General features: G+C 53.2%; 3 protein-coding genes across 3 annotated transcripts; 1 reads left to right on the top strand and 2 right to left on the bottom strand.

Moving 5' to 3' along the window:
• Positions 1–1,649: 1,649 nt before the first annotated feature.
• On the bottom strand, positions 1,650–1,991 carry UCRPA7_7218 (hypothetical protein; the record flags this gene model as incomplete). The annotated part of the gene is made up of 1 exon (XM_007919752.1): positions 1,650–1,991. One exon carries the CDS (start codon positions 1,989–1,991, stop codon positions 1,650–1,652), a length of 342 nt encoding a protein of 113 aa, XP_007917943.1.
• Positions 1,992–2,740: 749 nt separating this feature from the next.
• On the bottom strand, positions 2,741–3,749 carry UCRPA7_7217 (putative sodium calcium exchanger protein; the record flags this gene model as incomplete). Its single annotated transcript, XM_007919751.1, has 3 exons — positions 2,741–3,071; positions 3,129–3,279; positions 3,719–3,749. 3 exons carry the CDS (start codon positions 3,747–3,749, stop codon positions 2,741–2,743), a joined length of 513 nt encoding a protein of 170 aa, XP_007917942.1.
• A 2,725-nt stretch (positions 3,750–6,474) lies between these two features.
• Positions 6,475–9,112, top strand: UCRPA7_7216 (putative condensin complex component cnd2 protein; the record flags this gene model as incomplete). The annotated part of the gene is made up of 3 exons (XM_007919750.1): positions 6,475–7,092; positions 7,171–8,772; positions 8,840–9,112. The coding sequence occupies 3 exons, from the start codon at positions 6,475–6,477 to the stop codon at positions 9,110–9,112; spliced, it is 2,493 nt and encodes an 830-aa protein (XP_007917941.1).
• Between the last annotated feature and the right edge of the window lie 4,559 nt (positions 9,113–13,671).

Genomic DNA, 13,671 nt, shown 5'->3' with positions numbered 1-13,671 from the left:
CCCCTCGTCACGTGATGGCGGCTGGTAGAACCTTACGCCAAAAAATTTGCTGCCCAGAGCCTCCAACTCAAGCTTTGCTATCAAAACCACGCCCAAGACAGAGAGTCCTGCAGGCACAGCCATGATTATGGTTCCTCTTACGATGCAGGTCCCTATAGACTAGTGCTAACCCGCAGGAAGACGAGGTCGGCAGTTTATCTTTCTGCCTGATCACGAGTCTGATCCATTGGACCTCGTCCTCCCAATCACGAAGATGAGCTCACAACGTTGCCCTGATGAGTGAGGCATCCTGCGTTCTCCGCTTCTGGCTTCCTTGAGCCGCCTCTTTTCTCGCCTTCCCTCGGTAAGCTTCCCTTATTCCCCTATGTCTAGTCTGCGCCCAATCGCCCGGTCCGCCAATGATCTCGCAAATCTCCCCTTCTCCCACTTCTTCCGATATGATGAGTTTCTTTCAAACCCTTCTACTCAGTAATAGGAAGAGCCGTCTGAGACCCGTCCTCGGGGGCACTGCCCAGATTTCTCTCTTTCAAGGGCGAACCTGGGCAACCCCCCTCGGCCGTCTCCGTCTGTCCTGTGTCCTGGGAGTCCGCTTGCTTCTCATGCATGGCGCGCTGCATCGTCATATGCTGCTGCGGGGGCTGTGAGGGATGGGCGGATAGGGACGGTGGGGATGAGTAGTGCTTTGAAATGGGGTTTCTGATGGAAGAAGTTCGGGTTGATGGAGTTTGCCTGTTTGCATCGACATTGGCGGTTGCCTTGGGCTCTCTTTTTGTGAGAATGTGCTGATGCCCGGAGTACAGGAACTTTCCCAGCTGTCGTGAAGGCGTCGAGATCTGAGGCAAGACGTGGGGGTGGGCGAAGGCGGAGGTAAGTGCTGCCTGAGAACCTAGCAAGCCAGATGAGTATGGTTACGACCCGCCTGCTCATTTCAGAGCCTCTTACACAACTCGGTGATCCTCCAAAGTATCTCGTGGTGCTCTAGTTTTGATAGCATGCGTACTCGGACATCTTTTGCCATTCAGCTGCTCATTTGGTGGCCATGGTGCAAACTTTCATCTATACTATATCATCGTTGATTTGCTGTTGTGCACTATCTCAACGCTGATTGTATGTGGCATTACTGGGGAGTCGAGTCGATTCCTATCTCAAGTGTAACAGTCACGAGACAGCCTTTTCTTCGAAGATAGTCTCAAGCCGACATGGGAAAGCCAGCACATAATTCACAAGCATACAGAAGCCAGTCATGCTAAAGTCACAAGTTTATTGTGATTGTTGAGGATGTCTATCCTGCTTTATTACATCGTAGCTGCACTTTAGAGTTGAGCTCGACCCCTCAAGTCCACCTGAAAGTAGCCTTCCTAAATTGTACAAACGGCAACACACTCAAGTCGAGACACATTTACCGTGCTTTGTATCTGAAATTGTTGAGAACGGGCCCCCATCTAGTCTACCTCTTCAATATCCAGCTTCCCACTTCATTTCCGGAATGTGGCGGTAGGACATTGCGCTTATTCCATACAGAAGCTGGATATGACAAGGACTTGAAGCTGTTCGAAACCACAATCAGTACCAACTCTATCAGACAAAGGGATCTCCAGCAAAATGAGAAACGAAAGTAGCATACCGGCATCAGAATATCTTTGCCTCCCTTAGTCCTTTCGCGGCTCCTCCGGCTTGGACTGCTGCTCCTCCTTCTTGGCACCTCCCATGAAGCCAGCAGCAATGTCCTTTCCAATGCCGGCATAGTCCTGCTTGTTGTCCTCGCTCGAGTAGGCGTCATACGCCTTCTTGGCCACCTTGCCAATCTCCGCATAGTCGGGCTTCTCGCCCTTGGCCTGGTCGCCCTGGAAGTCACCCAGCGCCTGTTTGACGGAGCTGCCGACGTCTGACCACTTCTGCTCGTCGGTCTGCTGCTGCTGCTGGTCCTGCTTCTGGTCGTTCTGGCCGCCGACGGCGTCCTTGACACCGGACATGATCTTGTTGAAGTCCATTTCGTAAGGAGGGGGAAATTTATAAAGGTATTAGAGTTGATGAATAGTAGAGCTGTGAAGAGCAGATAGGCTGGAGTTATAACAAAAGGGTATCTTTGGAAGCAGGCGAAAGGCTAGGTGATCACGATAAATTCAAATACGCCGGGAAGAGTGCCGTCATTGCCCTTCTTATATCGCTCTCGTCGACGCGAACCCCTCCCAAAGCCATCTCGGCGGCTTCAATGGCGGGGACCACTATCACGCCCGAAATGAGAATAAGCGTAAATTGGCGCTGCAGCATTGTGGCTCATGTGGTAGTTGCTCACATTCGGCAGCCGTGAGGGGTCTTTCTCCCTCTCTTGATCAGGCATGCGGGTCCCCTATCTCTCGATGGCTGCATATTTTCCAGCTCTGCAGGGATCATAGCTGCAGCTGTGGCTCGCTCAGGTGGTGATGGGTCCGCGGGTGTCTTAGATTCGGCTCCGCCGAACGGCCGGCTAGCAACCGGGCGCCCGGCTCGGATGGGAATAGTGGCATCTGTGCCCAGAAAGAAACCCCTCACTGCGAAGCATCAGGGTCTTGCTGCATGTGAAGTGCACCAGGAGACGAAGGCGAAAGATAAGGCGTGCAGTGCAATATTCATCACTGCTATTCGCTGCTTTTTTTGATGTATATGAATTTAGCTTATAGACGATACTTGTATTCGGGTTTGATTATTTACGAGACACATCCTGTCTTCTTTGCATGTACATGAAGACCACTGTCTTGCCTTACGCTACATCCTTCCACACGCCGGTCATTTCAACAACCAAATTGACGACGGTACTAATGGTCCAAATGGTGATGAGCCCCCACCCGATCTTTCGGCTCATGACCCACTTGTTCGAGGGCACGACGATGAGTAGTACGATGAGGGTGATGAGAACCGTGATGGCCGAGATCAAGAGCGTGCCGCCGACTTCGATGTGGTAAGGCTTGTATTTGATCGGCTTGTGCGGGTGTTGGGCGTGTTTCTTGTTCGCCGCCTGTGTTGTCATCCAGGCACCTCCAATGCCGATACCAAGAAGAATATTAAGCATTGGCCCTCCAAAGCATGCCGACCTGCGAGATGTTAGCGAGAATCATGCCAAAGGGATCTGAAGTTTTCTTTTGACATACAGTGCCATGACTGGATAGCCTAAGCGGGCAACCGTGACATCAGCCACCAAGTCACCCAGTGAGTTTCCAACCGCGAAGATGGTGAGGCCCAGGATAGCCTCGGAAATGCCCAAGATGACACCGAAAGCCTTGAGTACACCAACGACTTCTCCTGCAACCGTTGAAATCCAAGCAACACTAATAATGAACCCAAGGAAGCAGAGAAGGAAATGATACTTTGGTTTCCGGTCCTCCGAGGTCGTCAAGAGCAAGATGCCTAGCAAAATGAGCGATGCGAGTAGTGAGCAAAGGATCATCTTTATGAGCAGCCTCCCGGGATCTTCCAACCCCTCTTGCATATTAGCCCATATAATACAGACGGTGAAGAGTGGTCCAGTGAAAACCTGCAGCGCGACCAACCACCTGTTCCAGCTCACAGGCTCATCTCTCTCAGTGGAGTCTGAAGCAACGCCAGGTGCAGGTTTCACCGGTTGAGCCTGGACGGCAGAGTCCGGAGCGGCGATCTCGATGGAAGGTCGACGCAAGTCGTCGGATGAGTCGATAGCAATCAGAGCAGGCGAGGATGTATTAGTTGACCTACGGGATCTGACTGACCGCGTACTTCTTCGATACTCCTGCCATTCCGTTTCTGGCTCAAGTGAGGCATGGCGTTCAACCGCAACAGGTGGTGCAGTATGACCAATATCGCCAGTAGCAGGGGGATCAACGATGCCCTCATCAGATTCGTCGTCGTTCGACTCTGTTTCCACGACGGGCAAGGTAGTAACAAGAAGGAAGATGCTGGGAACTGAAACCAAGCTGACGAATTTGTCCCATATAGACTTCTCTCTCCAGGCCTGCAGCGTTGGAAATAGCGTTCCCAGGAGGACATGAGGAGGAGGCAGGATGCCATATGGCCACCACCTCACAGGTTTCGGGGAATGATCATCATGACCCAGCTCAGCGATGCTATTCGTATCACGATGTGTCACGGAATTTGGCAACATGAAGTTAGACTCTTCAATGTGAGGGCCAACGTGTGGGGTGACAGGCATGGGGGATTCGGTGAGTCCCGGGAATGGGGACATTGCCGGTGAAGATGTCTGGCTGGCTCGCGACGTAGGGCTGGGAATCTGTAGCTGGAGCTGCTTGGGTGAGCTGGGTTGCTGTTCACCAAAGTCGGGTAGGAGTAGAGGAGGTCCTCCTTCTGTATGAGGTGGAGCAAGCCTGCCATCCTTTAGAGATGTGGACGGGCTGGAAGTCCTCGCCGCAGGGTGCTGGAGGTGACTGCTCGTCAAGTTCTCCGGAACATCTCCGGTTGACAGGGCACGATCTCTGTAAGTCGAGGGAGGTGGATATGTAGAAGGGTCCAGCGATGCCGTATCCAATAATCTTCCAGGCGTTGAAGTAGATGCTGATACGGAGTCACCATACGTTCTCTGATAGTCCGAGTAGCTGCGATTTAAGGGCGCCAATCGCATGTTCCGTGCCTTCTGCAGCGATGAGAGCACCGATCTGAACTCAAGAGCTCCGACTAGACTGGGCCGGATGGGAGTTATGGTCGTGTTACTTCTCCTTCCGCGAGCACGATTCACTCGCATGCTGCTCGTCATTTCTGCAGCAACATGCCTCTCTCGGTCTTCGTCCTCTGCTAGCGGGCTGAGCGGTCCATCCACCTCGATTCTTGGCCCGGCTTCCAAGGCGTCAATGTCAGCATCATCGGCTGTGCTCCGACGTCGGCCGACTGTTGCATCTCCATCTTCTTCCTCCTCATCTCGGTATGGCTCAAGCTCATCTGAAGGTTGACCAGGAGCACCAAAGTAGTGACCACGCGACGCTGCCTCTCGAGCTCTCTTCCGTTGCCTTCTGGTCGAGAACCAATGCCATCCGACCACGACAATGACGTAAAATATGTAGAAACCAATCATGAGTAGACATTCCCATAGCAGCAGCTTCCCGTCCGCCAAGAAGACCATCGTGAAACTCACTGCAGCAATAAAGAAGCAAATATCCCGCACGAATGTCTTCTTGCTCACTTTGAACTCTCGAACCAGGGCCATAGACCCGGCGACGACGGCAGTGATGAAACCAGCTGCTCCTATCAGCTCGCCTACGGCCATGCTGCCGCTGTTAGAGCTCATGGCGGCGAAAGTGCTGAAGACATCCGGCGAGCCATTGCCGAAAGCGAGGAACGTCACCCCCGCAAGACTCTCGCTAAGGCCAAGAATACTCGCAATGGTGCTGAGATTGACACTGAAGAAGTCGCTCGCAGCTATGCCAATTGTAGTGAATAACAGACCAAGCCAGATGACCATGATAATGAAAGCGACGGGCTGAGCATGTTGCAGCGTGCAGTAGTAGAACGTCAAATATTGGATGAGCCCGGCCTCGTCATCATCGCAATTGGCCCTGATGAATGCGCACTTGTCAGCTGCATGGTGGACTTCCCGACAATCCTCATCTTGAGCTCTCGCCCGGAGCGGTGACTGAAGCGGCGCATCCGGCGCATCGGCTCTTTTCAAAAAGAGCGCGTAGACGGTGATCAGAGTGATGAGAAGGACTGATGTGTAGAACGGCCTCGAGCTATACTTGGGGCGTCCTCCGCCTCTTCTCGACATGGCGTTGGGCATCTTGTTTCGAGGTCCTTGCTACCAACTGCATCATACAGATATCATCATGTGGCGTGAATAAAAGCTGCTGATCAGAAATGATACTGCAAAACGCTAGGTACGATATGAGCGTCGACTTTATGTGAGTCCGACTAAGTTGCCCTCACAGCTCGCTATGACACCGAGAGCGATATAACGAAGGTGTTGTTGGACAGGCACGATGATATCATGCCATTGAACATGTCACAGCTGCCCTGATTGATAACTGTTGGACGTTGCGTATCCAATCCTCCCAGGCCTCCAATCACCCAAGAAGTGCCTTGAAACCCACTATTCTTTAATTCGTCATGGCGCGTCTTGGCGTTGTAACTCACTGACCAACTCAGCAGCTCCAGTGCTTGATTGACCCCTCCTGTCACCGAGCACGGCGACTCGGAGCTAAGTAGCGCCCGACCTCCCCACGCCAGTCACGTGGCAGCTCCGTTTGTTTACACACTTTCCATTCTGGGACTGGGTTGCTAGCCCAGACACTGCGACGCGAAAACACACGGTCGACAGGACAGGCTGTTGGCGCTCCATCAAACTTCAACCATCACGACAACGCCGACAACGAACGATGCCCCGAGTCGCTCAAGTCCCGCGCGCGAGCAGCGCAAGTAGCAGAAGTGGAAGTCGAGTGAATTCTGGCTCCCTATCACAATCGCCATTCAAGTCGCCCATCAAGTGAGTAAACAAAGGCGCGATGCGATGATAGAGATATGCCCAGAGCTCTTACATTCAATGTTTACAGAATACCGTTGAACGACGACGCACAGGAGAAGGCCGCACGGTTGCATTCGCGCCAGGCTCTCCACGAGAAACAGATCAATCAGCTGAAGGCCGCGGCTTCTACGCCCCTGCGCAAAACCAGCGTCAACCTGAACGACCTCGAGAATGCATCCCCGGGCTCAAACCCGCGCACGCCGCGGGCGCGGCCAAGCGGGAAAGAGAACCTGGCTGATGACGACGATGTGGTCATTGGAGGCAGCGCGGTCACTCCCATGAAGCGTGTCCCTATCTTGGCAAACTTCGAGGAGTGGATGAAGATGGCTACGGACAACAAGATCAACGCTGCGAATTCCTGGAACTTTGCGCTCATTGATTATTTCCATGACATGTCACTGCTGAAAGAGGGAAATGGCGTCAACTTCCAGAAGGCCAGCTGCACGCTCGATGGTTGCGTCAAGATCTACACAAGCAGAGTTGACAGTGTTGCTACCGAGACCGGAAAGCTGCTTAGCGGCTTGGCTGATAGCCGGGATAGCAAGAAGAAGGACAGAGATGGAGAGGAAGGCGAGGGTGAAGACAGTGAGGAAGAAGTCGACGAGGATGGTGTGGTGCGAAAGAAGCCGAAGAAGAAGGCACGTTGCTCTCATCAATTTGTGCTGACGATACGTGACTAACAACCAGAACAGACGCAACGTTCATCAGAAGCCACTTTGGCACCTTCATTCGCCTCGTTACAGCTCAAGAAATTCGAGCTGGAGTTTGCCGTCGATCCTCTGTTCAAGAAGGCTTCTGCAGACTTTGACGAGGGGGGAGCTAAGGGTCTTCTGCTCAACCATTTGATGATCGATTCTCAAGGCCGCATAGTGTTTGATAGCAGTGACGACTCTGGAGACGCTGCTGCAAAACACAAAAAGGCCGAGGAAGACGACGACGCCGAAGAGGGCGAGGATGAGGAGGACGCAGAGGCATCTCTACTCTCGCAAAAGGAAGAGGTCGAAGACGAGGAGGATGTAGAGATCGATATTGGTGCGCTCGGAGCTCGCTTCTTCCCGGAGCTCAACCGTCTCGACGAACTCGATGTCTGCCCGTCTTTGAAGACATTCGATCTTGGAGATCCCTCTGGCTCTATGGACATCCCATTCTTGCGTGCTCCTGAGGACTGGAAAGACCAGGACAAGGACAAGTCTGAGGACGGACCTGGAAACAAGTCTGGTCTGTACATTGACGATGACAATCCGCTCGGATTTGACGACGACGAAGGCCTTGGCACCTTTGATCTGGGTGGCGACGTCGCCTTCGGTGAGGGTGGTGAAGCTTGGGCGCGAGAGGCTGCTCTTGAGCCGCAGATGCGCGTCTTTGATGCTGGTGAAGGGGGCGTTGGTGGAGAAGATGGCGTCGACCCCTTAGATGAGAATGGCGAGTTCGTCGTATCGATGTCTCATGCTCAGAAGTCCGACAAGATGCATGAAGATATCTTGAGCTATTTCGACCAGGCGCTCCAGAAAAACTGGACCAGTGCCGAGCACTGGCGTATACGGAAAATCAAGGATATCAACAAACCGGCTTTGCCAACTCGTACACGCAAGGAAAAGGAGCCGTTCGAGATTGACTTCATGTCACCACTTGATCCATCTCTGGCTGAGGTCATATATACTCAGGCGTCCAGCAACTCAGTGATTTCTTTACCCAAGAAAGATTGGAAGTCCAAGACCCGGAACCTCCTCCCCGACGACAAGCACTTCAACTCCAAGCAGCTACTCACCCTCTTTTTGAAGCCAAAGGCACGTATGGGTAGACGGCGTGGAGGCTTTGGAAGCCGAGGCGGCATCTTCGGCAATGCTGACCAGCGGAACGATGTTCCTGAAGGCGAGATGGATGAGGCGTTCTGGGCATCACAGAAAGCACCAATGCAAAGCACGGAGGGCAATGGCGAGGAGACTGCCCTGCCTCAGGGCGACTACGATGCCAACTTCTTCCAGGATGACGGCCTGCCATTTGCTGGCGGTCTGGATGATGATGACGATATTGACGAGTTCGCAGATGCGCGTGAGCATTTCTCCCCAGGCGCAGATGGTGGCCAGGGAATGGAGACAATTGGCATGACCGGCGCATTCAACGGTCTTACGGTTACGAACCCTGCAGATCTCGCATTTGGTACAATGCTAGTTACACAAAGCAGGAGAGTACGACCCGAGTACGTGCAATACGCACGTGTGGCCAAGAGAGTCGATGTGAGGAGACTCAAGGAGGAGCTCTGGAAATGCATAGGCTTTGAGGGCCTCCAAAAGGTATGCCTCTTTGCGACCAAAAGGACCCCTTTTCTCTGCTTAGTTCTCATACTAATGTTTCATGCAGGACCCTGATAGCTCAAGGCTGCCAACACCTCCGGCAGATGCGACTGAAACTGTCAAGTCGGCGGTAGATGAGCCTACCCTGAAATTCACCAACGTCATGAACAACCTGCAGACGGTCTACCCCCGGTCGATGATGGACGACATCTCAACTAGCTTCTGCTTCATTAGCTTACTACATCTAGCCAACGAGCAGGGTCTTATTATCGAGAAGACGCCGGATCTTACCGAGCTGAACATCCGCAAGGACTGGACGGCAGAGGTTACAGCGGAATAGGCACGGGCACGTAGTGTAAAGGCATCATGTACGGCGTGGATTGTTTTAAGTTGTTTTTTTGTCTTTCCCCTTTGAAAATCTTGGTTGCGGTTTGGGATGGATGGGTATCGCGCCATTCCTCAAAGGAATGGATGTGGCTATGAGTTCTAATGATCCCCTGAATACACACACGTTCTGTTCTATCGTAAATGCTGCCCCAAGTTCCCCGTTCGCACCAGCAACGAGATCTCAGAACTGCCGGGCTTTGAGAAGCAAGAATCAAGGAGGCCGCGGGCGTCCGTTCCTGATTCATGGTTCTCCCTACGTCATCCCGTTGCAAGAAAGGTCGGTAGCGCAGCAGCCTGGCCCCTCTCCCGCCTCGTACATGACTGATGCAAATAATGAGTCTCGTTGCCCTACACGGAGAATGCCATGATCTGATGGGAACGGAGACGAAACTAAGAACCCGTTTTCACTAACTACCCCTCCTCAACTTCTATTTCTCCTTCTCCTTCTTCTCGTCCTTATCCTTCCGGCTTGCTTTCGGCTCCTCGTCGGCCGCTTGCCCCGCCGCCGCCTGCTCGAACGCCGCCAATATATCGTCCAGCTTGCTTTCCAAGTTGGTCAGGTTTGCTTCCAGAGCTGTGGCTGCGCGCTCGCCCCTGTGGTAAGGATCGTGTTAGTGGCCGGTGGCTTCATGACATGCCTGACTCGCGATGGCGGCTTGCGGGCTGCCTGGAGGGAAAAAAAACGTGGCCTTCCTATCTAGCTCACTAGAGCCCGTGATGGCTCAATGGGGTACCAAAGAAGCATAACACTAGTCGCCTCAACAGACCGATACTAGTCGGGCCATTGTGAGTGGCGCTGTTGAGTGCTCAGATGCCTTCCGACTGAGATGTATCGCCCTGTGCGAAAGGGAACATTCGACACAGCTGCGCACGGATTATTTGGAGCGTCTTGAGTCATCCCACATGGCGGTATTTGCCAGGCCATCTTGGCCTGATTCCAGCTGCCCGGCTAAGCATTCGGCCATGAACTACCAGCACGATATACAAAGCAAGTCTACGGATGGCTCCAGTGTCAAAACTAGTGGTGAAAAGATACTCGGAGGAATCGCGGAAAGTGGGCACTGAGCGCAGAACCGGCACCATGCCGTTGCGATCCCTCGACGGGAAGAAGCAGCCACAGTCCACGCACCAAGGCATGTAAGCGTTGTCCTCAAAATCCTCGATAAAGGGAGGGGACCCCGTGCCGTTGCATTCACATCCCACTTGGAACCAATCAGGGAGGAGACCGAGAGCACCAGCTCTGAGACATAGCGACCCTTCACGCGTAATGCCAGTTGCCATATCGAGACGGTGCTGCCAAACCTAATGTCGCCTTATGCAGGAAGTGAGCGAGTTCCCCACAGCAGACAAAGATGGCGTGCCATTGCAAGGCGGTGAGCAATGTCTTTGGCATTTGGCACAGCCTGAAGAGGTAGGCAGTGGACCTCGGATGATGCGGGCTGATAAGATGATCTTGCATGCCTGCCTGTTGGCTCCGGGGCGTCGGGCAACGCTGCGGGCTGTGCTGTGGTATGTCTTGTGGTAGTGATGTAATGCAGCAGATTTGACTCGTAAGAACGCAAACAGCCTGAATACAGAAAGAGGGCTCCCAGGACCAGAGTAGCTAGGCAGCTTGTTCAGGGGAGAGGGCCGAGTGAAGTGAAGTGAGGTAAGGTAAAAAAGAAAAGAGGGGGTAGGTGCGCAAAACAGGGCAACCAGGCCTGTCGTCGCGCCGTGCATAAATTAGGGGTCCAATATGCCGCGTCCAACTAACAGCGTTGTGTTGCGTAGGACGGGCGGGGACCAGTGTCAGAGTCCAACACTTGGCGATTGCTTAGCGCAGCAGTCGATGGTTGACATGACTGGGGTGGCCCCCGAATAAGGTGTCACGCGAGACCCGGAGAGGTACCGAGATTTGAGAAAAAATCATGTCATACCGGGCAAGGTCTCTTAAGGCCTAGACCGCCATTGCGAGAAGCAGTTAGCATATTTTCAACTTTGCATAGGCGACATGGTGGATTTTGCAGTGGGTTCGCAGTGCCAGAGGGAAGTGAGGAAAAGCAAAAAAAGGATGGGGAGTAAAACCGAGCCGTTTCAGGGGTTCACGAAACGGAGCATGGTGAATTGGCACCAATTACGGAAGTCGATCGAGGAACAGGCACCGGATCGGCCATGTCCCATCTCCGGCCCCCGCACTCCTCCGTTTAAGCTTCCTGCGAACACGACCACTACCCTCGCAGAGAGTTGTGTTAAGGCATAGGTATGACGCGACAGTACCACACTGGCAGGGACAAGGCTAGAGAACTGAGCCGGGCTTCCTTGACGTACCTGAGCAAGCTCTGTGTGGGGGGTGCGCGACGATGATGGCGCTGATGAGGCGTTAACGCTATCATGTGAACCTCCGTTCGCCTCAGTGCCCTCCGGACCGTTGCCAGGCGTAGAGCCGGCGGGCGGTCCTTGTGAGGAGGAGGTCATCCTATGATATGAGCAGGAGTAGACGACGAAGAACCGTGCCGTAGTATCGGAGCTGCTAAATCGAGAATAAGAGAAGTAGCTGCTAGCCAGGCCGCGGAGGTGTCGATATCAGAGCTGCAGCCTACTAGATCTTCTGATGGAGAAGTACTACCGACAGATTGAGAGCAAACGGAACGGACTGCTGTGCTACCAATACGATATGTGATTGATGACGCTGGCGGACAAAAATAGGCCGTTCCCGGTTGCGGAGGGGGAAAGCAGGAGACGGCACCGCCAGGTGCGAGGAGAATAGGAATATCGCCAACGGCCCAGAATGCTGTTACAACCTAGCAGAAAACCGATCGCCGACCAGCCAGTCGGGAATCGTAATTTGCCGAGGAAGGGGGGGGACTTCCAAAAAGGAGGATCACAGAAGCAGAGACTTGCGGAGTCGGCGGGAGGGATCATACGATTCATCAATGCATGAGCGTCGCAAGCTTGCAGCGGGTTGGAAAGAGTGTGCCTGAGAATCGCTGCGATGGCGTTGGATCGATACGGAGGGCAGCACGTGTAAGGACAGACGCCGCAGTTTCCGTTAGAACGACCTTGGGACTTTGCCATGATTGGCCGGTTTGTCCAATGTGCTGACTAAGGCAGGCTGTAATAGGCATCTACTGAAAGCTGCGTCTGTGCTTCAAATCTGATCCTGAGAGGATGCCAGAAAGATCAGAATGTGATGTTGTGCAACCCCCTGGGCACATCTCTTCGATGGTGACGTCTTGCGGACGCCCGCCCACACACATATGGCAATGCTGATATCGACCTTCAGAGTCGGATGTCAATTTATGGCATTCTTGACTTTGACACCCTTCGGACTGGCCTAGATGCATCTGGGCCACCACGGAACGAGCACCCTTGTCGGCATCACAAAAAAGGAACCCCAATGCCAGTCCGATCCAATAGGTAGCCCGTTCCTGTGTGACAGGAACTGCACATGGTGTAGTGATCACGATCTGGTGGAGGAAAAGCTCCCGCTGAGACGCTTGCACGACAGTCTCGTCGAATGTGTTGTTAGTACGACGCAGAGTCTGAAGCAGAAAGAGTTCTACAAGGGTGCGTGGCTTCAAGCACGGCCTCTCACCATATTTGCAACCTGATAATCCAGTAGTCTAGGCCAGGAGGGGTGTGTCCATGAGACCATCTCTAAACTCAAGCCATTATAACGCTTATGTAGCCATAGCCTGAAGAGCATGCGGATTCATCAAGGGCGAACGAAGTGTATTATCGTAGCTCTTATCCCGCTTGTGGCGCCGACCGAAGAGGAGGCTGCGGCCCAGGCCTCTGACCATGGAGCACAAGCCGCGGACCGGCCAGCATCTAGCCACGCCAGTCGCCGGGCTGTAGCTATCGTGGAGCTGGGGGTTTAAGAGCTCCTGGATGCCCTGACGAGGTGAAGCTGTCAGCCTGCCGGAAGACTAAGGTAGGAAGGTAGAAGCAGTGAGGCATGTCAAGTTCATGAAATTTGGTAGGATGCAGCGAGCTAAGGGCCGCCAAGACAAACCTTTCGTGTTTGGCCGCGCATACCTACATGATAAATACGCAATCCAGCAGGACGGAGCATGATAAGACACCTCTCCCAAAAAGAAGCACAAGGCGGAGCGCAGAAGCGGTGGCTGGTGAGCTCCGCGTATAGTCAACCAGGCAGGTGATGATTCAGAACCACAAGTGGAAGCTGTAACTGTATCTGTACAATGCCTAGGTATGTATCAAATCTGCCGTACAAGCTATTCAACAATGCTTGGGGATGATTATCGGGCAGTGACTGTGGAAGATATGCATTTAAGTTATGCAGCCAGCTAAGTCATAATCTTGGGAGGACACATTCAGAGCACTTGGTTTCTCCGCTCAAGGTAGTATGTGCTTGCTCGGGCTCTTCAATTAGTCCATCTCGAGTTCGATACATACTTATAGTTAGTTAGGCAAGCTCGGCAAGGTATTGGGATACTGCCTGGGTGTCCCCTAGCCGTTGGGAAGGAGCGATGGGTGAATGGGGCTTGTCTCTTGCTCTTACCTTACCTT

Source organism: Phaeoacremonium minimum (genome assembly GCF_000392275.1).
Source record: "Phaeoacremonium minimum UCRPA7 unplaced genomic scaffold PA7_03_scaffold_504, whole genome shotgun sequence".
In the NCBI taxonomy this organism is placed as follows: Eukaryota; Fungi; Ascomycota; class Sordariomycetes; order Togniniales; family Togniniaceae; genus Phaeoacremonium; species Phaeoacremonium minimum.
Note: the sequence above shows the minus strand (reverse complement) of the source record. Positions and strands in the feature narration are given on the sequence as shown.